This window comes from Mastigoproctus giganteus, chromosome 3 (assembly GCF_048544385.1).
Source record: "Mastigoproctus giganteus isolate SK-2022 chromosome 3, ASM4854438v1, whole genome shotgun sequence".
NCBI classification, from domain to species: domain Eukaryota; kingdom Metazoa; phylum Arthropoda; class Arachnida; order Uropygi; family Thelyphonidae; genus Mastigoproctus; species Mastigoproctus giganteus.
In genome coordinates, this window is record NC_143577.1 from 199649290 (window position 1) to 199666280 (window position 16991).

General features: G+C 33.8%; 1 protein-coding gene across 4 annotated transcripts in view; it reads left to right on the top strand.

Annotated features, from left to right (window-relative positions):
* The window catches only part of LOC150088568 (eukaryotic translation initiation factor 5-like), a 164422-nt gene that overhangs the window by 80117 nt on the left and 67314 nt on the right, over window positions 1–16991 (top strand). For all 4 annotated transcript variants that reach the window (XM_090369566.1, XM_090369569.1, XM_090369568.1 and 1 more), the window contains 2 exons: window positions 7313–7394; window positions 14322–14494. In XM_090369566.1, the coding sequence (XP_090225692.1) occupies window positions 7313–7394; window positions 14322–14494 (255 nt within the window). The remainder of the gene's footprint in view (window positions 1–7312; window positions 7395–14321; window positions 14495–16991) is intronic.

Sequence of the window (16991 nt, forward strand, 5' to 3'; positions counted from 1 at the left end):
CTTGCTATCGTATGAAAAGTGTAAGTAGGCAATTCTGTGGTTACTTTAGCTTCATTTCTGCTTTAGAGGTTCGGCAGTAATGTGTTTACATTTGTTACAGGTGAAAAAATGGTTGGAAGAATGGTCCATTTCAACTGTTAGCTGGCCAGGAAACAGCCCGGACCTGAATCCTATAGAGAACAGTTGGCATTGTGTGGAATCTGGCAACTTCAGATTCCACAGGATGCCAACATGAAAGAAACCAAAGACTCTTCTTGAGCTTCAAGAATCCCTAATTGGTGTTTGGAACCATGAACTATCAGTTGATTATCTTCAGAAATTAATCTTGTCAATGCCTCGACGGTGTGCTGCTGCTGTCATCAGGGCCAGAGGCAGTTCAACTAAATATTAGTTTGCACATGTGAACTTTTCATTTTGTTTTCCATTTAAAATGATAAACTGAAGCAAATTGAGGGTTTTTGATAACATTTCAGCCATAATTGTTGTGTTTATCAAAACTGTTGTATGAAGATTGCAAATGCTCATTTTGGAATATTTTAAGAGCACCTGTCAAATATTACTTAGCTTTGCCTAACTATTAATAGATATCTTTTGTTTATATTTCTATTTGTGATGCTAGTCATTAATGTAACATACCATTGCGAAAAAGGGTTAGAAATGCGAAATTCCTAGGTGATGCACTTTCTTTGAACACCAGTGTATATATATGCAATAAAATATTTCGTATCAAATTTTGTCTTCTATATCTGGATTTGTTTTATGATTTGGTGCATCTTTATAGTCTGGAAAATACAGTAGCAATAGATAATGCCCCGTATCAAAAAAACAATTAACAACCATCATTCTCACTTGATAGAGATGTTAGAGATTGCAAGTGATAATGAAATTAATTTCCTGACATCATTAAATCCTCTTCAAATTTGGTTAAAAAAGGAAAATAACTTAGAAGACTTAATACTTATATATATATGTTAGTAGGAAAAGTATTTTTACATTATGCGGTTAATAGTATTTAAAAAAATATATGTATGCAATTTTTATTTTATTGATTTCTTTTTATCAATAAAATAATTGAATTAATTTTTTTGCAGGATAAAGATGTATCCTAGTAAGAAATGGTTTTTTAACATTTTTATATAAAAAATTTACATGCTTTTTTGTATATTGTATTTTTACTATTTTATTAGATGTTTCAAGTTATTTTAAAATTAAAAAAAAAAAAAAGTAATTTTGTTAATTTCGAAAGACTCATTTTTAAATTTATATGCAGGCATATAAAAACCCTAGGATAAAACTAATGGATTCTCTGCTTTTGTATTTGATAGCTTAAAAGTGTAACATTTGCTCCATATATTAAGCATTTGAACTTGCCCCTGCAATAGCATATGATGTGCAGTTTGAGCCACATCTTACTAAGCACAATGCTGCTACTTGCTGTAAGAATTTTATCTCAGCGAAATGTCGTTTTTATATTATTACAGTATTTATTTGTATATTTGTAAGAATGCTTTTAGTATTGGAGAGTTGTGCAGTTCCCATTTTTTCATTGTTATGACATATATATTATTTTATTGCATGTAATTTCAACATTTATAATTTTATATATTATCATATGGATTTGTATTTGAGATGGCTAATAATCTCTCCCACAGTGGAGAATTAATTATAACAGTAAATATTATAGTAATGTAAATAATACTTTAAACAAAGGTTGGTAGGATTGTTAATGACAGTATGCTACTGCAACAGGATCTAGTAAAGTTGGGCGGATAGACTGAGAAGTGGCAACTGAAGTTTAACATTGACAAATGCAAAGTACTGCATATAGGTAGCAGTAACCCCAGAGAAATATACCAACTGTGTTGTGCTACACTCAGGGTAGTGGAGAATGAAAAAGCCCTGGGTGTAATTGTGTAGTCAGATATGAAGTTTTCTGAGCAGTGCAGACAGGCTGCAAGAGTAGATCATGAAGTCTTTTCAATGATATACAGGAATTTTGCTAGCAGGGATAAAGAAAGTGATTATTCTTTGATATAAGGCAATGGTCAGGCCACACCTTGAGTAATGTTATTAGTGGAGTCCCACAGGGTTCAGTGTTGGGTCCACTGTTGTTTTGTATATTTATCAATGATATTGATGAAGGTGATTTGCAGATGATACAAAGGTTGGCAGGGTTGTTAATGACAGCAATGGCAGTGTGCTACTGCAACAGGATCTAGATAATTTGGGCAGATGGGCTAAGAAGTGGCAACTGAAGTTTAACCTTGACAAATGCAAAGTACTGCATATGGGTAGAAGTAACCCCAGAGAAACGTACCAACTGTGTGGTACTACACTTAAGGTGGTAGAAAATGAAAAAGACTTGGGAGTAATTGTGAAGGCAGATATGAAGTTTTCTGAGTAATGCAGACAGGCTGCCAGGGCAGGTCATGGGGTTTTGTCAATGATATATAGGAATTTTACTAGCAGGGAAAAGGAGGTGGTTGTCCCTCTGTATAAGGCAATGGTCAGGTCACGCCTCGAGTACTGCGTACAGGTCTGGAGGCCTCATTTTAGGAAGGATGTAGATTTACTTGAGCATGTACAGAGAAGGGCAACAAGATTGGTGAGGGGAATGAAAGGATCCTCTTACCAAGAGAGGCTTAAGTTCTGCAAATTGCAGTGGCTGGAGACTAGGCAGCTGTGCGGTGATCTGATTGAGGTGTATAAGGTCTTGAATGGGTTGAGCACGCTGAATTCTGATGGAATCCTTCCACTTGTTCAGATTACGAACCTAAGGGGGCATAAATTCAAATTAAGAAGAGACAGATGTAGAATAGATGTGTGGAAATTTGCCTTTAGCCAGCGGGTGGTTAATTGCTGGAACATACTTCCATCTGTCGTTGTGGAAGTTGATAGGTTGAATAAATTTAAGGAGGAACTAGACAGGCATTTGGAGGGAATGGTGTTTTTTTTTTTTTTTTTTTTTTTTGACTGATGCTGCATAAGCTCATACACATGCTTTCTTGCATCACATGCCACTACTACTACTGCGTGCAGGTCTGGAGGCCTCATTTTAGGAAGAAGGTGGAGTTGCCAGAACGAGTACAAATAAGGGCAATGAGATTGGTGAGGGGAACAAAGGGGTGTTCTTACACATTTGCAATTTGTAGAACATAAGTCTTTCTTATATTCTACAAATTGCAGCATCTGGCTACTAGGCAAGGGAGGCGATCTGATTGAGGTGTCTAAATGTAAAAGTGCTTTGATTTTTAGTGTATTTTAGGTTATGAATTTTGTACTAGTGGATTTCTAATTTTTTTTTTTTTTTTTTTTCAATTCAGCAGATTAATTGGAAATTCCAAGGGAATTTTATGGAATTCTAAATAAATTAATGTTATCAGGAACATGGTATTCAAGTGTTTTTATTTATATATAATTGTTGATTATCTTTTGCTTTATAGCTTAAAAAAAGAAAAAGATGACTGCATAGAAATCATTGAATTCAATGATCTAATAAGGAAAGAATTTAATAAATTTTAGAAAATAAAAGGATCTTGTGGAGGGGGGAGTACAGTAAACCCCCACTATTCGTGGTATCTGTATTCACAGTTGCCGGTTTAATATAAAATGAAACCTTAAAAAATGCGAATTTTAAAGCACCGTGAACATTTTCCGCCATAAAAAAACATGAGCATGGCTAAAATTCTTTCCTGGTCAAAACAGCGCTCAGTGGGTGGGGGGGAGAGGGGTGACAAAATCACGAGCGTGGATGTTTCTCGCTAATCCTTGTTCAGTATGTGTTATGTGCTTGTCATGGAAGGTTTCATCATTTGCTTTTAATTTATATGCTTATAAACTGAATCAATTTATAAATTGATATGCTTACAAAAATGATAAATTACCGCTTTGCAGTGTAAAACAGACTTTTTCGAGTGTGTAAATGGAAGAAAGTGACTTTATTGTGGACAAGTTCTTTCTAACCCGTACAAAAATATGGCTACGAATAACAAGGGAAATGTGAAAAGATCAAAGAAGGTTATGACATTAGCGAATAAAATTGAGTTATTAGACAAAATTTCTAATTGTGAAAGTGTCTCCTCAGTGGCAAAACATTATAAAATCAATAAGTCAACAGTACGATCAATCAAGAAATCGGAAGAAAAAATCCGCCGTACACACTAATTGCTTCAAAAATTTGCTCTGTAACTCGTGATGTTAAATTAGAAAAAATGGAAAAGGCTTTAAATCTGTGGATAGAAGACCGAACTCAAAATAAAATTCCGTTAAGTTCACTCATCATTCGTGAAAAGGCAAAACTCCTTTATCAACACTTTAGCGAAACAGGTGATAGCATTGACAGGATAAGTTTTTTATTTAGCAAAGGTGTTTGTTTGAAAGATTTGTTTGAAATTTCTAATAAATATTACATTTAATATTAAATTGTTTCTTATTTTCATTTCGATGCCATATGCTTGCATTTCACTATGTACATAGTCATATTATGGAGGTACATATAATACATACATAGACAAAATTTTAGATTAGTTTTTCTTATATATTTCATACTTTGGAACGGAACCCCTTTATTACTATGGGAGCCATAACTCAGTATTCGCGGCATTTCTCAGGAATGTAACCCCCGCGAATAGCGGGGGTTTACTGTATTATGAACCTAACATTTTAGGAGCTACCTTGTTCCTTTTTCTATAACCCTAAGAGAACTAAAGGAGACCTCACTGCTAATATATGAAATATGTCCTTTTCTTACTAGATCTGGAAATTATTAGCAGCAATATACGAATTAGAACAAAACTGTTGTATAAAATCTTCCAGGTGCATTTTAGCCACAGTAGCTTTTGCACCAAGAATTCTTAAATCAAATCAAATCAAAAATCTTACTAGATTACCAGTTTAAACTCAAATGTGTTTTTTTTTTTTTTTTTTTTTTTTTTTTTTAAGCTATAGAACAGCTAACTTTTGACCCACCCCCTGGGGAATCTGGTTCTGCATTGTGTTGGAATTGGGCAACAGCTTACATGAAAAAGACAGCACCGAGTGAATTTTTCGTACGTATGAAATACATGAAGTTGTTTCAAAGAAAACTTGATTGTTTTTTAAATCATGCGTATTTTATTTTAAAATGAAATTCTTACAAGAAAAAATCCTAATTGGACAATTGAGATAAGTTCTACCCTTCTTCCTTGAGCACTAAAATTTAAGCTAGCGGAGGCAGGTGGTAGGCACTTCTTGAAAGAAAGAAGTTTACAGTTAACTGCTCAAATTTATGTTGATAAATGTGGTGATCTATTTTCATAAAGGAAAAAAGAAAATGGAGGACCTCTATTAAATGTTTAATTTGTTTACGAAAGAGCAGGATAGGCATTAGGGATTTCTCGAGCAAGCATTGAAAAAGGATGCAATAACTGAACAACAGCAATTGATGCCAGGGAAAAGAAGACCCACAAGACATGCAGGTATTACCAGAATTGACAAGTTCAGTAAGGATTACTTAAGATGTTTAATTTATAAGGAATACACTAATAATCATAGTGTAGCATTAGACAATTTATTTCAGTTGATTGAATGCAGGGAGTCTGAATTCAGTGGTAGCTGAGTATCATTATGCTCTATTATGAAAGATCTTAGATTTAAATGGCAGAATTATGATAATTATAAGATTTTAATATTAAAGCTTTACAATTATATTAACTTAAGTTGTAGTTGCTTATATATACAAGATATCTGAGCTCATTTTGTATGGCTTGTGAGAGATTTGGAAAAAATAATTATTAGGTCAAATATGATAAGATTTAAGTACTCTTTTTTTTTTTTTTTTTCTGTCTATGAAATAATATACCGTGGATTCTGAAAATGGTTCTTTTTCAGGACAAACAAATTTTGGTAAAGAAGTTGTTTTATAACAGATGTTATTTATAGTGTCTGCCCATCCTTTTAAATTTTATTTAAAAGGATGGGCAGACACTTTTTGGTATGACTTAAATCAAAACAAGTTAAAAACAACACACTCAGTTGTTTTTAAAGTCAGTATATTGTTTAAAAGTGAATGTGCAAATTCAGTATTTTCTTTTATTACATACATAACTACACAGGGTGTTCAAATATTTTTAACCATATTAAAGATGCCATTTTTAATTAAACTATTTACATTTTAAATACAAAACAATAAAATGTTATTAAATTAAGCTGATATGCAGGAAAGCACCACAAAATTTTTGATAGTTATGAAGTTTCTGAATGGGGAAAACACTTGGCAGATGGATATGACACAGTTACCGAATAGCAACTGCTGGAAAGTCTGAAATGAGATCAGACGAACCTTATTTTTACTTGTGCTTAACATATATACAGGAATACCTCGCATAGTGCGATTAATTGGTGTCAAAAAAATGCCATGCTATGAGAAACCGTGCTGATCAAGGTATTATTAGTGTGTATTTTAATGTAATGCATTCCAACAATTTGATAATATGGGTCAAGTTGCAAAAATATATAGGTGTTTGTTTACTATAAATTGATGCACACGAAGTTCTTAAGAAACTAAAATGATAAAAATGAAAAATACTAGTAAGTACAGTAGAAATGATTTTTATTGCAGTATGCACATACCAAAAGAATATAAGTGAAGTATGTACTGTTTTTTTTTCTTCTTTTTATCTACATACATCTCTTTATAATATCGAATGTCATTTTGCAACGCCTGCCTTACTTTCATACCTCATTCGATGTTTGGATCTAGAAGAACACTCAGCTCCATTACATTTTTACTTTCCACTCATATTTGAGTATAAAGGTGTAATGTTTTTAAAAAATCTTTAATAAAAATACACAGCGAAAAATATTTGTACAGCTTACGCACAATCAATGACCTCACCACTCGGAATCTAGTGTTTATTAATGTATGAGTGCTAGCAGAGTCCGTATATAATGGGAGTTTCAACAACAGTCAGAATGGCCTTGAATCCATAATGCATTGGCCTACGTGCTCGCATTATAATACATACATACATATCAAGTGTATTGGTGCGTAACGCAGTTATTTATTATTTATTTATTTTTTATTTATTTTTATTTATTTTTTTTTTTTTTCAATTTGTAAACTATGCGAGGTATTCCTGTAATGCTCTTTATACATATTTTCTCCCACTTTATGCTGCCTTTCACACAATATTTATGTAACTCAACCTCTGCCACCAGATTCCCATGTGTCTCCCATTTGCTTAAGCAGAATGCCAGGTGATACAAAAACTTCTTTTTAATTTGAGTGATTGCATGAAATCTGTTCACTGAATCAGCTTTATCTTAATTTTAGGTTGAAGGAAAAGGAAATGGCATAAAAACAGTCATTGTAAATATGGTTGATATTGCCAAAGCATTAAACAGACCTCCTACATGTAAGTGTTTTTATTTCAAATGTTAAGTTTTATTGTTCCCTGAGAATTAATTATTAAAAAATTAATACTTTTTACAGTTTTATATTTGTTTTCTCTAAGTTGAATCTGAATAATTTTGAATAAAATACAGTTTAAATAATTTTAAATGAGGGCATTTTCAGCGGAAATAAATTTTTTGGCTAGGCTTAGGCATTTTTACAGAGCATGCTGTGCTACTTAGGGGTTAATGCCATGTTCACATGTTTTCAATTAGCTTAAGCAGAATGATAAGTGATACAAAAACTTCATTTTGACCTGGCAGTGGTTGCATGGGACCTGACAGGTGCTTCTCAGAAATAATGCTCCTGCATTCTTCTTTAATTAATGATTATAAAGTTAATTTTTTTTTTCTAGCTTTCTAAATATGGTCAAACTTCTGCTGCAATAGTTCCTGAATTATTATTTTACTTTTTGTTATTATTATTTTTATGGTTTTAACAGTAATTAATGAGAGCACTTTTCAAGTGTATGACTTTGTTTAAAGTTCAGGATTACCTCCTTTTTACTTCCACAAGTTAAGTAAACATCTATGGTCTCACACAAGTTGTTTTTGAAAAATTTTTTTAGGATTATTTGGAAATTTTCTGGTCTACCATATATTTCATTATTTGAAAATAAAATAAATGCAGTATTATCCCAAATATTTATATGAATATAAAACTTTTTTTAAAGAAATATATTTTTTTAAGTCTTTAATTTAAAAAAAAATTAAGTGAATTTTAATTGAAGATATGATGGAGGCATTACAGACAGTGAGAGTACATCTTATAGTACCATCAAAAACTCAGTTGCTGAATTCAGAAGCAGTAGTAAAAGCACTGGAAATCAACAAAATTCTGAATGACCTGTAATTCTGTCAACCATGGTAGCTGTTAGTGCTGTGCAGTTCATTGCATAATTTAAAAGATTACTGGACTGAGTTACAATACATAGCAAAGACATCAGACCTACCGTGTGAAAAGTCTATCATATTCTCTGTTGAGAATTGAGCAAGACAAAAATTTCAGCATATTGTTACCAAAATATTTGAATAGATCCAGAATGGAGAAAGATTGAATTGTGCAAAGAGAATTGCAAGATTTTCCCAGGATTCATTACTATGATGTGGATATCAAACAATCAGTGGAGTGATGTTATGAAGATTTTCTCATGTTATGAAGAAATAGACTTAAGTGAATAGTATCAGTTCTCTTAGAGGCATATGAAGCAAGAAAGCAAGCTAATATAGCATCAGTCAAAAAAGAAAAAGAAAAAAAAGTTCAACCATTCCCACAGTTTGTCTAGTTCAGCCTTGAATTTATTTAATCTATCGACTTCCACAACAACAGGTGGAAGTTTGTTCTGGCAATCAACCACCCACTGGTTAAAGGCAAATTTCTGCACATCTATTCTGCAACTGTCTTTCCTCAATTTGAATTTATGCTCCCTCAGATGTGGAATCTGAGCAAGAGGAAGAATCCCATCAGAAATTGAGCTTGCTCAAACCATTCAAGGCCTTATACACCTCAATCAGATCACCTTGTAGGTGCCTAGTCTCCAGGCACCTACAAGATGATCTGGAGACAATTTGCAGAACTTAAGCCTATATTGGTAGCAGCAACCCTTTGTTCCACTTACTAATCTTGTTTCTCTTCTCTGTACTCTTTCTAGTAGCTCAACATCTTTCCTAAAATGAGGCCTCCAAACCTGTATACAGCACCCAAGGTATGGCCTGACCATTGCCTTATACAAGGGGATAATCATCTCCTTATCCCTGCTAGCAAAATTCTTATATATCATTGACAAGACCCTGTTAGCTACTCTTGCAGCCTGTCTGCACTGCTTAGAAAATTTCTTATCTGACTGCACAATTACCTCCATGTCTTTTTCATTCTCCACTACCCTGAGTGTAGTACTGTACAGTTGGTATGTTACTATGGGGTTACTGCTACTCATATGCAGTACTTTGCATTTGTCCATGTTAAATTTCAGTTGCCACCTCTCAGCCCATCTGCTCTTCATGGACTAATAACATTAGTCCATGAAGAGCAGTGTCCATTGATTACCACCCTGTGTTCTCCCACTTAACCATCCTTTTATCTATTGTAGCAACTTGCCCTTTATGCCATACTGCTCCAACTTGTACAGTAGTCTTCCATGTGCAGCAGCATCAAAAGCTTTCCTAAAATCCAAGTATATGATATCAAAATTATTTTTTGCATACAGTTCCTTTGTGACCTCATCATAGTATCCAGTCAGATTGGTCAGACAAGACTTCCCCTTAACAAACCCATGCTGTTTGAACTATAACTACAGTCTTTTCTAGATGATCCTGCAGTGCTTCTTTTACCAGTGACTCCATTATTTTTCCCGGAACAGAAGTTAAACTGACAGGTCTGTAATTAGTTGTCACCTTTCGATCCCCTTTTTTGAATTGGGGATAATTTGCACATCTCCAGTCCGTGGGGACCTCCCCTGAGTCCAAGGATGCCCTCATAATCATGGCTAAGGGCCTGCTTACTTCCTTTCCTGCCTCCTTTAATATAACTGGATAGATCCCATCCACTCCAGGTGCCTTTCTTATGTTTAACTTCAGCAATTTCTCCTCCACTTTGCTCTCAGTCATTACAAAATCATTTAACTCTCTGTTAGTTTGATAAGCTTCTAGCCTCCACTTCCCTACAGAATTCCTCATGTGTGAATATAGATGCAAAATATTCTTTCTGTTTGTCAGCTACCTGACAGAATCATCAACAGTCGAACCATCGATATCAAGTGGACCAATCTGATTCATTCCCTTCCTTCTAGAATTTACATAAGTAAAGAAGTATTTCATATTTTTCTTTGCATCCTTTGCTTGCCTAATCTCTTTTGTGACTTGATTACAGACTATCTTATATTTACCATAGGTGTCTGTGTCTCCTGGTAATTTATATTTATCCCATGCATTTTTCTTCTCTGCCACCAGTCTCATTAGTTTATCTGACATCCATTTAGGCCTAAACCTTGAACAGTATTTCTTAGTTGTTATGAAAAGCCTAGTAACTTCCAAGATTAATTCCTTGAATGCTTTCCATTTAGTATTTGTTGATTGGTAACATCATCAGTTTATTCCACTGTATAGAATTTAAAAACTGTCTGAGATGACTGTAGTAACCTTTATGAAAGCAAAAACCCTTCCCTTTACCCCTGATGGTAGTTGCATCTTTGAGTAAATCCCACATTAATACACTGTGATCACTGCCACCTAGTTGTTGCTTTAACTGCAGATTCTTTGATAACTTTCAGAAAGATAACTCCACTGTGGGCAAATATGATTCTTGTTACTGAAATTTCATGAACAGTAAAAGGCCTTAGCTGCCAATGCACCATTAAACATCAAACCAACCAATCAACATGAACAGTAAAAAGCTAAATGTCATGAGAAACACACAAGAGAGATCCTCTTCCTTCATGACAGTGATACCAGTCACCAGGCTTGGGTAATCAACAGAAACAAATGAGGTATTTTATGAATTTTTGTCACAACTATCCACATATCTTAATCAGGTATGACCCCTTTGGATTACTATCTGTTTTCTGCCCTTTCATTTGTAAGGGCAATATGTTGGGACAAATAATGAAATGATTTGTGTGATCGAGGACTGATTCAGAGGAAAGCAGCAGGCTTAGGGAGTACCTGTTTAGAAAAATTGAGATTGCTTCATTCTTTCTGTTTGTCCAGAAACTTTTGATGATATATGAATCACCTTGACACTCCATAAGGAAGTTTCAGGTAAAGATTACCAGAATGTTTTCTCAAATTATATCCAGCTTTTGAAGATTATTTTATTTATTATTATTATTTTTTTGTTCAATCCTGCCATATATATATTAAAAAAAAAAGAGGAAAAGATAGTTTCTGTGATGACTATGACTGCAGTCATTGGTAGAATAGAGCGAACTCCCTTGCTAAATCAAGGAAGAATAAAGCTTTCAAATTTCCCAATGTAGTTAAATTCATTAATAACAAATGCTCAGCACTGAAGTCTAATGGGTCAGAAGGGAGGCTAAATAAAAATATTGGATCAAACTTGCCACTACCATTACCAAACACACGGTTTTGCGGTTAATTTGGAAAGTTAAATGAGTAATATTACACCAAAGGTGTTGATCTGTTCTCACCCCTGAGATAGTAGATTCTTTTTCTGCAGTACAAATTTACACTGTATACAACACAACTTTAGCATGTTAACGTGCACTAGATGATACAAGATCCATTTTTGCTACCACGATTTCCTATCCATGTAATTAACTTTTTTTTATGTTAACCCTCTATAGTACAGGCTTTGTTCATTGCATCTACAAAAAATGGAAAAAAATTTTTAAAAATATTTAAAATTATGATTAAGTGTAGGCAAAAAGTCATAAGCTATGAAAGCTACATGAAGTCGTACATGTTGGGCATAGCCTCTTGCTACTCTAGTGTATTGACCTCGTATTATGAAGCACTTGGCCATTAGTTGCCTTGGTATTGTACTATTCTAAATAAAAAAATAAAATAAAAAAAAAACTGCTCTAATGGATAAATTATTGCTTTTTATTTAAAGTGTATCCCACTACCCAAACCCAGGTTTTGATCCTATTTGGAATCTCAAAGTGCCTCTGCAATATGAGATCAATGCACTCAGTAGCAATCCAGTTTCCTCAGAGCTATGTACAGTGACTTTACAAGCTTTAATAGCTTGAAGTTGGCCTAGACTTTCTAAACCATTTCAAATCTCACATTGTCTCATTCATCACTGGGTTGTTGAGGTTTTTGCAGTGCCTACCTGCCCAGAGACAAGAGCTCAAATAGGATCACAATTGTGGGTCTGGGTAGAGGATATGCTTTAAAAGCAATATACATCTCCATTGAAGGACTGCTTTTTGTATATAGAGTAGTTACAATAACAAGACAACTTATGAAGTGCCTTCACAATGAGATCAGTGCACTAAGTAGCAAACCCAGTTTGCTCACAGCTATGTAGAGAAAGAGGCTATGCCCAGTACAATATTTACAACCATAAATATTTGTTTAATTAAATTTATGTACAATATTTAAAATTATTAAAATATCTGTTAAGATATCAATAGAATTATCAATGTGAATTTTAGCATTCCTTCATTATTTTCTCAATTGGAGAAGTATAATACAATGTAAAAAAAATGCTTTACATTGTTTCATGTTTATATACAGCGTGTGCCTGCTCCTGTGTTGATTTTTCTTAGTTTTTTGACTTTTAGAAGTGAGGTAGTTAGGAATTAATGTTTTGGAATAATGACTGCTATTATTACTAAAGACGTTATTTATTATTATCATCCAGTATAGTGTAGAGCAGAGGTGGCCAGCCTTTAACTGCAGCATGCCACATTATTTTGGAAATGTGCCATTTTTCTACCTAGGGGCAGATCCAGAAGCTACAAGAATCAATAGCCTCCCTCCCTTGTAATCTGCTCCCAGCAATACCAAGTGTTTTTCTAATTAAGTAAAGGAATTTTATGCACATTGGCTACATGCGTCTTATCTATCTCCATTTACTCGTGGGTCAGAGTCCTCTATGCTCAACTTAGTCATGTATTAACTGGCTTTCGCTGCTATTCAGTTCTCACACCTTCTGCTCTGCTTAACTTGCAAAGCCTTCCAGCACCAAAACATTTTCTAAGAAATGTAACAAACTTTGAACTTAATTTTTAAGTATAAATATGTATTCCTGCATATAACTGCCATTGATATGCTCATGACAAGTGTATTTTTCAAAATGAATTCCAGAAAGGTACATTTTATTCTTAGTTCTTGGTAGTCCAAAGTTGGTTTTAGGCTTACGCTCTTGTTACTAATGACACGTATACATGGGTTGAAATAAATGCTAATATATTTGAAATAAATGGCATTGCCAAAAAAAAAAGTGAATATTCCAATTTTTTTTAATAATCTGAGGCACAATTTCAACTTTAAAAACTAACTGGTTTCTCATCAGATAATTGATGGCATTTATTGGCAAATCTGTGTATAAAATCAGATCAAAGTGAGTAGCTGTGTACATACTCACTTTGATGTGGGAGTGGGCGGGATTTCCATATAAGCACATAAGAAAAATATATACCTTTAACCTCTAATACTGGATCACATTTGCCCTATTCAACTCAATAGTAAAGGTTGTAGATTATTTCAGTGCATGCATTGAAATAATTTGGAAATTGTATGCATCTCTTTTTGCAATTTCCATCTTTGTGGATTCTTTGGCCCCCCTCTGGTTTATCAATCAAAAGTCTGCATTAAGATCTGCAAGATGGCACCATTATGAAGTGATCAATCTAAGTTGCTATCTTAAACAAATAGTATCACAACAATATGGGGTCATCTTTTATATGATAAGCCCAGTTCTTAACATTAAATTTTTGTTCACTGTACTTAGAGGAAGAAATTGAATGTAGAGGTGCATACACTTTTCCAATTAATTCAATTTCAACATTTAAATAATTTTTCACCCTTCACTATAAAAAAATTCTTGTGAAATTGTAAAAAAATATAATTACAATTAAATTTTTTTTCTGGTTATATGAATCAAATATTTTTATAACAAAATTATTGTGAGTGTAAGTTAACACTCATTTTTTCTGTCATTAAATTTGCAGAATCTAGCTGTCAGGTTCATTATGATAAGAATTCATTGCAAGTTTGTTTTTAACTTTCAGCTAGAATAATAATCTTTATAATTAAAATTAAATTATGTGTTAGTTATTAAAGTGTTAAAGTTAAAAAGTCTGAATGTGAAAGAAGGAATGCTTTATACGAAATTATCTTTGGCGTGGTTCTGTGATATATAACGAACAGATTAAAACATATCCATATTTAATATGTTTATATTATTTTATTTATTTATTAAGATGCCACAAAATTCTTTGGATGTGAACTTGGAGCACAAACTCAGTTTGATCTAAAAAATGAACGCTACATTGTAAATGGATCTCACGAAGCCCCAAAGCTGCAGGATCTGCTTGATGGCTTTATTAAGCGCTATGTTCTATGTCCATCTTGTGAAAATCCGGAAACTGTACTTGTGAGTACTTGTACATTTGTTTCACTGCATTAATATTCTTTCTTTCTCAATGAAAAGTTAATAATGTAAACTTAGAAAAATCTTATTCAGAGGAATGAAAAAATTTTAAACTGCTAGTTGAAGTAAAGTAAATTAAAGGTTTAATTTATCTTTACCTTTTCAACATTTTCAAAAATGACAAATTAAAGTTCATTTAGAATTAAAAACAAGTGTGAAATAATGGAAATTACAGGCAAAAACCACATGAAAGTAATAGCATTTAAATAATCTTACCTGTGATCCCAGCATATTCTGGCTTATACAGTAACCTTTTGTGTGGGACTGAGTTGGATGCTTTGCAAAAATCCAAGTAAACAGCGGACTTTTGCAAGGCATTTGACTGTTCTGCACTTGAGGGGTTACCTTATAAGCTAGAACATGTTGGGATTGTGGATAAGATCTTTTGATGGATCACAGGGTGGCTTCGAGATAGGAGCCAAAGGGCTGCAATTATTGTTTACTCTTCAAATTGAACCAAGGTCCTTCAGGATCTTTGCTGGGACTATTTTTTGTTTTTGAATTAAAAATGGTATCAGAAAAAAGGGAGTTTAGTGTTATCATACAGGTGGGGTAAAGGCCCATAGTGCTCTGTCTGTGATTTATTGACCTGAGTTCATAATTCCACCGTAAACAAATAAACTAAGTGGCCTTAGATTATTGTCCAAGTACAGAGAACCAGCAAAAAAAAAAAAAAAAAAAAAGTAATAATAATAAAAAAAAAAACCTGTGCCGAGCACATGCAATAAATGGTTTTATGTGAAACATCCTTGGTGGCAATTACGATGGATTTATGAAAACTAAAGTAAGAGATGTATACCTGAGATTGCAACATATCTAAATGTCTCTGGAAAACAGCATCAATTGCGTACCTGATACTTGCGACCTTCGTCTTTATTTTCTTAGGTTTTGTTGCTCTCATTCTTTCTCAATACTCTTGAGAACGCTCTGCACTTGACCTTGGCATTGGTGAACACGTTGCCACTATTGATGTAAAACATCTATAATGACATCACAATCCATTGTGATGTCATTATAGATGTTTTACATCAATTATTCAACAATATATTCAACAATACAAGTGTTTGTCACGTGCCTACAATCAAATGGGTAATTAGGTTATTGGCTTGGATTTCGCTAACTTCTTCCAAGCCAAGGATGTTTTCACATAAAATAAAACATCTTTTGTGCATACAAGGTACACAGTTTTTGTTTTGTTTTTTCTCTAATGCAGATAACGAAATTCAAACGAATGGGTTTGAATTTTGTAAATCAGTTCACTAGAACTCGAGATATCAAACCAGTCACAAAAAACATGTCACACTACTAGTGAGTGCTTGGCACAGACTAGTGATGGGAGTGTGGGAAGCCCCTCTGGCGGAAGCTGCAGATGAGTTAATCACTTCCGTGATGCATTTTTCATTACCAATCAGATTTACTCGATTGAAGTTTTTGCAGGTGCACCAGGGATGTTTCACATCAAAAATAAATACATTGAGCTTCTTAAAAAGGTCAAAAGATGAGTTTATCGAACATTTGCTTATAGATTGGGAGATCATAATATAAGGTAGTTGTGATATTTCACTTGAATTATCATCCAAATATAAAGAATATATCTAAAAATAAAAAGACATTCAGCTTCTTGAAGAGGTCAAAAGATGGCCAGTGTGACTTGATAAAATAAAACATCTATTGATAACTGATAAAATAAAACATCTATTAATTAATGATAATTGATAAGATCAGAAAAAAGAGTGCATGTGCGAGGGAAGATTTTGAATAGATGGACTTTATTTGGTTATTAGGTACATCAGTGGGGCGATCCGATTGAGGACAAACAATAGGAGAAGTCTAATATAGTGATCATTGCATATTCAAAACTGAAAAGCCATTTCCTCTACAAACACATAACAACCTGAATACTAATGAACAATCGGATTTAGTGGTGCAGGCCTTTGACCCCATATAATCCAATAAGTGAGATTTGCTGTTTTTGATTAGTAATAAAACTGCATAATTAAAAATTAAAAAGCTGGGGAAAAAAAATTTAAGTCATTAACAAAAAAAATATAGTTGCTTCTAGTATGAGTGCCTTCAATGTGGGCATCTGTATGTAGTGAGGTGAATTCCCAGCAACTCTACTGTTCCTCTAGACTGGTATCCTGTGCCTACAGCCTGGCTGTTATGATCCAGGATAATATCATAGGAATCTTTTGTGTTTGTTAGACACTGTTTGACCCATGGAAACTGAAAAGGGGGAATCCTGGTGGTTGAAGGGCCAACTTCAACACCACTTTAGTCCCTTCTTTTACAATACAGGAGTTCCTGTATTGTAAAAGAGATCAATTGGCTAGTGGGTTCACCTGCGAGGGTCGACTGCTGAAGCCAATTCTCCCTACCCTTATGGACCGAGGGACAAGATTCGAACTGGTGGAGGTACAAGCATGGCACTTGGATAGCT